This window comes from Corylus avellana, chromosome ca1, assembly GCF_901000735.1.
Source record: "Corylus avellana chromosome ca1, CavTom2PMs-1.0".
NCBI lineage: Eukaryota > Viridiplantae > Streptophyta > Magnoliopsida > Fagales > Betulaceae > Corylus > Corylus avellana.
This window is the reverse complement of record NC_081541.1, coordinates 16,613,324-16,616,718: the sequence shown is the minus strand read 5'-3', so window position 1 is coordinate 16,616,718 and position 3,395 is coordinate 16,613,324. Positions and strand designations below refer to the sequence as shown.

Here is a 3,395-nt window from a genome sequence, read left to right as displayed (position 1 = left end):
TATGTTATTGATATTTACTTTATTTGGTATTCTAAGTTTATTAGGTTTACCTTTCCTTATTCTACTAGGTCTGTATTATTAGCCTATATATAGGCCCCTTCTGTACATTATACAGTGTGATTCAATATACAACCTTATTCTCAACAAAGTTGATTTATTTAATGAATTGTTGATATTGTTTCTAATTCTTAATTTTTTTAATTTTTTTTTTTTTTTTCTTTTGGATGGATGGATGGATAGACACGTGTATGAGAATCGTCACGCTAGCAACAGATTCGTATTCTATGGCGCTCTTCAATCATAAATGTACATATATATATATATATATATATATATATATATATATGATCGATGAAGAAGAGAATATATACATTGATTTAAATAATAAATTCATAAAATTGGATTTTGAGGGAGGGCATATATTCTAACTGCATGCTACAACTAGTTCACCAACGAATGTGTTTAAAAAATTATGCTAAATGGAGGCCTGGGACTCGGTGGATTTGTGTTTATCAATGATAGAATGCCACTTATGACAACTTTGTCTAGAGCTATTAATTTTTTTAATAAATAAATAATAAAGTAATAGTTTTTTTTTTTTTGACATGTCCACACAAGGGAAGGGGGAAGGGGGATTCGAACTAGTGATCTCTACTTTATTAGGCGTAGTCCACAGCCGATTGAACTACCCATTGAGGACATAAAGTAATAGTGTTAAGTAGCTTTCTTATTTGAAGTATTAATTAATTAGCCATTAAATAGATGTGGCATATCTTTTTTTTGTCTAGTGAGAATTTCACCATTATCACAAACTGCATTGTCCAACCACAATATATATATATATATATAAACTGCATTAATTACAAAATGTCCAAAGAGCAATTTGCTTGTGAGCGACAGCATATAGAAGTAGCTTTACTCTAACGCTTGAGTATCCTCCAAAATATTTTAAAATGCTCATATAATTCTTCTAAAATCAAAATTTTATTTCTTTAATTTATTTATTTTTTATTTCGTCTCCCCACATCTAAAATCTTAATTCTACCTCTGCCCGAGTCTAAATTATTTATAGGGAATCTTGATAGTTGTCATCACCCAAAAGTTATGATGACTTTGAAAACCAATAGCAGCTTTAAATTACAAATTGCTAGAACATTAAAGCTTTTATTCAAAGGCAACATAAACCAAAAGCTTTTACTGCTCGAGCCAGAAAGTTAAGTTCAAAAACAAAAGTGGAAAATTAATATATAGCTGACTTGTACGGAGGAAGTAGCTGTTCCTAGCTAAATACCATTTATAGTAATAAGATTATTTTGCTTCGATATTGCGAGTGTTAAGCAAGCTAGTGAGGTAATTAAGCACAAGTAAATAACCCTCGCGGTGTACTCCTAAAAAAGGCAAAATCAATGGATAAACTCGTCATTCTCTCATATTTGTAGTTTGGGAAGGCACTGGCATGATCTTTTCTACAGTCCGAATTTGGCTTGGATTGTTTACTTGCCGCAATTCCATTGGTAGCTTATTTGGCCTGGATTGTTTACATGTCGCAATTCCATTGGTAGCTTATTTGGCTTGGATTGTTTACGTGTTGCAATTCTACTGGTCAACCACAGTCCGAATCCTAAAAGGAGACGAACTCCATACAAAAGTATAAAACAAGCAGTCCTGCACTGTTTTGCAAAGCATTGGCGTATCCGAACGAACTCCGAAGGGAAGAAAACGAATAGAATCAGGTACTCTCTCATCTCTATCCTATTCTTGCGCAAGTTTTCAAGAAATTACTCTAGAAAAAGTATTGCTTTTGCGATTGCGAAGATATCAAATCATTGATCTTATATTTTCTCTACAGTTACACAACTCATCAAGCATCATGGGTGCAATTTTCGAAACTGAAGAAGAAGAATCATCAAAGATGAACGAGGGCAAGAATGTTGGTTCTCCAACAAAGCCACCATTGTTATTCTTATTAGGAGAATTCTCCGGGGAAACCAAGCATGGCTTCTTTGACCCAATATATACGACGGACCTTCGACGTCGTTCACCTTCAAGAACTTGAATGTCAGGCAGAGTGTCTTGCTTCCCGATACGGCTGGTTACTCATATTATCAAGAGAAACATCTTCTCTTTTTTTCTTCAACCCCTTAACGTGTCAAAGAATCGATCTCCCATATACCAAACGTATTATCAGTGCCGCGGCATTCTCTGCCCCTCCTACTTCCCCTGACTGTACTGTTTATGCAATTAAATCCTCTACTTTCAATGATGCATGCGAGCTTCATATCGACACTTTTCTTATTGGACAAGAAAGCTGGATCCCCCATTCATATAAATCTACAACAAAACCTCTCATAGCCAATGTTGTTCAAGCAGTTTGTAGCAAGGAGGTTTTGTACTGTGTGGATTCACGCGGAAGAGTCGGTGCCTTTGATGTGAAGGATGGGAATTGGACCGTTTTTCCGGGCGAGGAATTTCAGAAGGTTTGCACACTTTCTCTGGTGGAGTTCAATGGAGATATATTTGCAGCGAAGAAAGGAGCTTATGGTGTTATTGAGAAGCTTTATAAATTGACTATTGAACAAGGGATGGCGGCTTGGGAGGCGGAGAAGGACTCGGGTGATTTTTCAGTGTTTGTTGGTCCATATGGGTCTTGCGGTGTGTCGGCTCCGAATGAAGAGACGAAGGAGAAGCTTTTTGTTGCCGACTGTAGACCCGAATCCAGGTGTGTCGTCTACAACGTTGTTGGAAGGGACTACATGGAGGCTGAAAGGTTTATTGGCGGATCCTTCAGTTGCTGGTACAATCCGGTTTGGATTGAAAGGTGAAACAATCTTGTCGGATTGAAGAAGCTAGCTTTTTTTGTTGCCAACTCGGATTTTGAAGAAGCTTCTTGTTTTTTAGTTTTTGTTATTTTGTTTTAATTTTCCGTAGAAGGGCTTTATTTAATTAGTTTTTTTTTTTTTTTTTTTTTTCAAAGTAGAAATAAACGATGTAAAGATTACTCTTTCACAATTTTATAAGAATAATGTTATTTTCCGTACTATATTTATATTGATCATGAGTATGACAGAACTATATTAGATTATTGTGTATTTGTGAAGAAATTCTCTAATGGAGAGTTTATTATTCTCTTGCTATATGTGGATAACATGTTCATTGTTTGTTGTGACACTAATAAAATTGATAGACTGAAGAAAAAGTTGAGGGTAATTACCTCTTCTCCCATCAACTACCATACATTGTCAATTTCTCCTATGAACTGCCAACCTTCCTTCCATTTTCTTCCCAAAACTCCATTCCGTTAGTCAAACTCGTTAAATTTGATAGAATATTTTCTTTTAGACGTTAAATCTCATTAAAAGACAAAAATATTCCCAAATAAAAAATTCTAACAAAAA

The 3,395-nt window shown here is 35.0% G+C and overlaps 1 protein-coding gene across 1 annotated transcript; it reads left to right on the top strand.

Moving 5' to 3' along the window:
- The first annotated feature begins 1,994 nt into the window (after positions 1–1,994).
- LOC132162352 (F-box/kelch-repeat protein At3g18720-like) lies at positions 1,995–2,822 on the top strand. The gene has a single exon (XM_059572614.1). The coding sequence runs from the start codon at positions 1,995–1,997 to the stop codon at positions 2,820–2,822; it is 828 nt and encodes a 275-aa protein (XP_059428597.1).
- Positions 2,823–3,395: the final 573 nt, after the last annotated feature.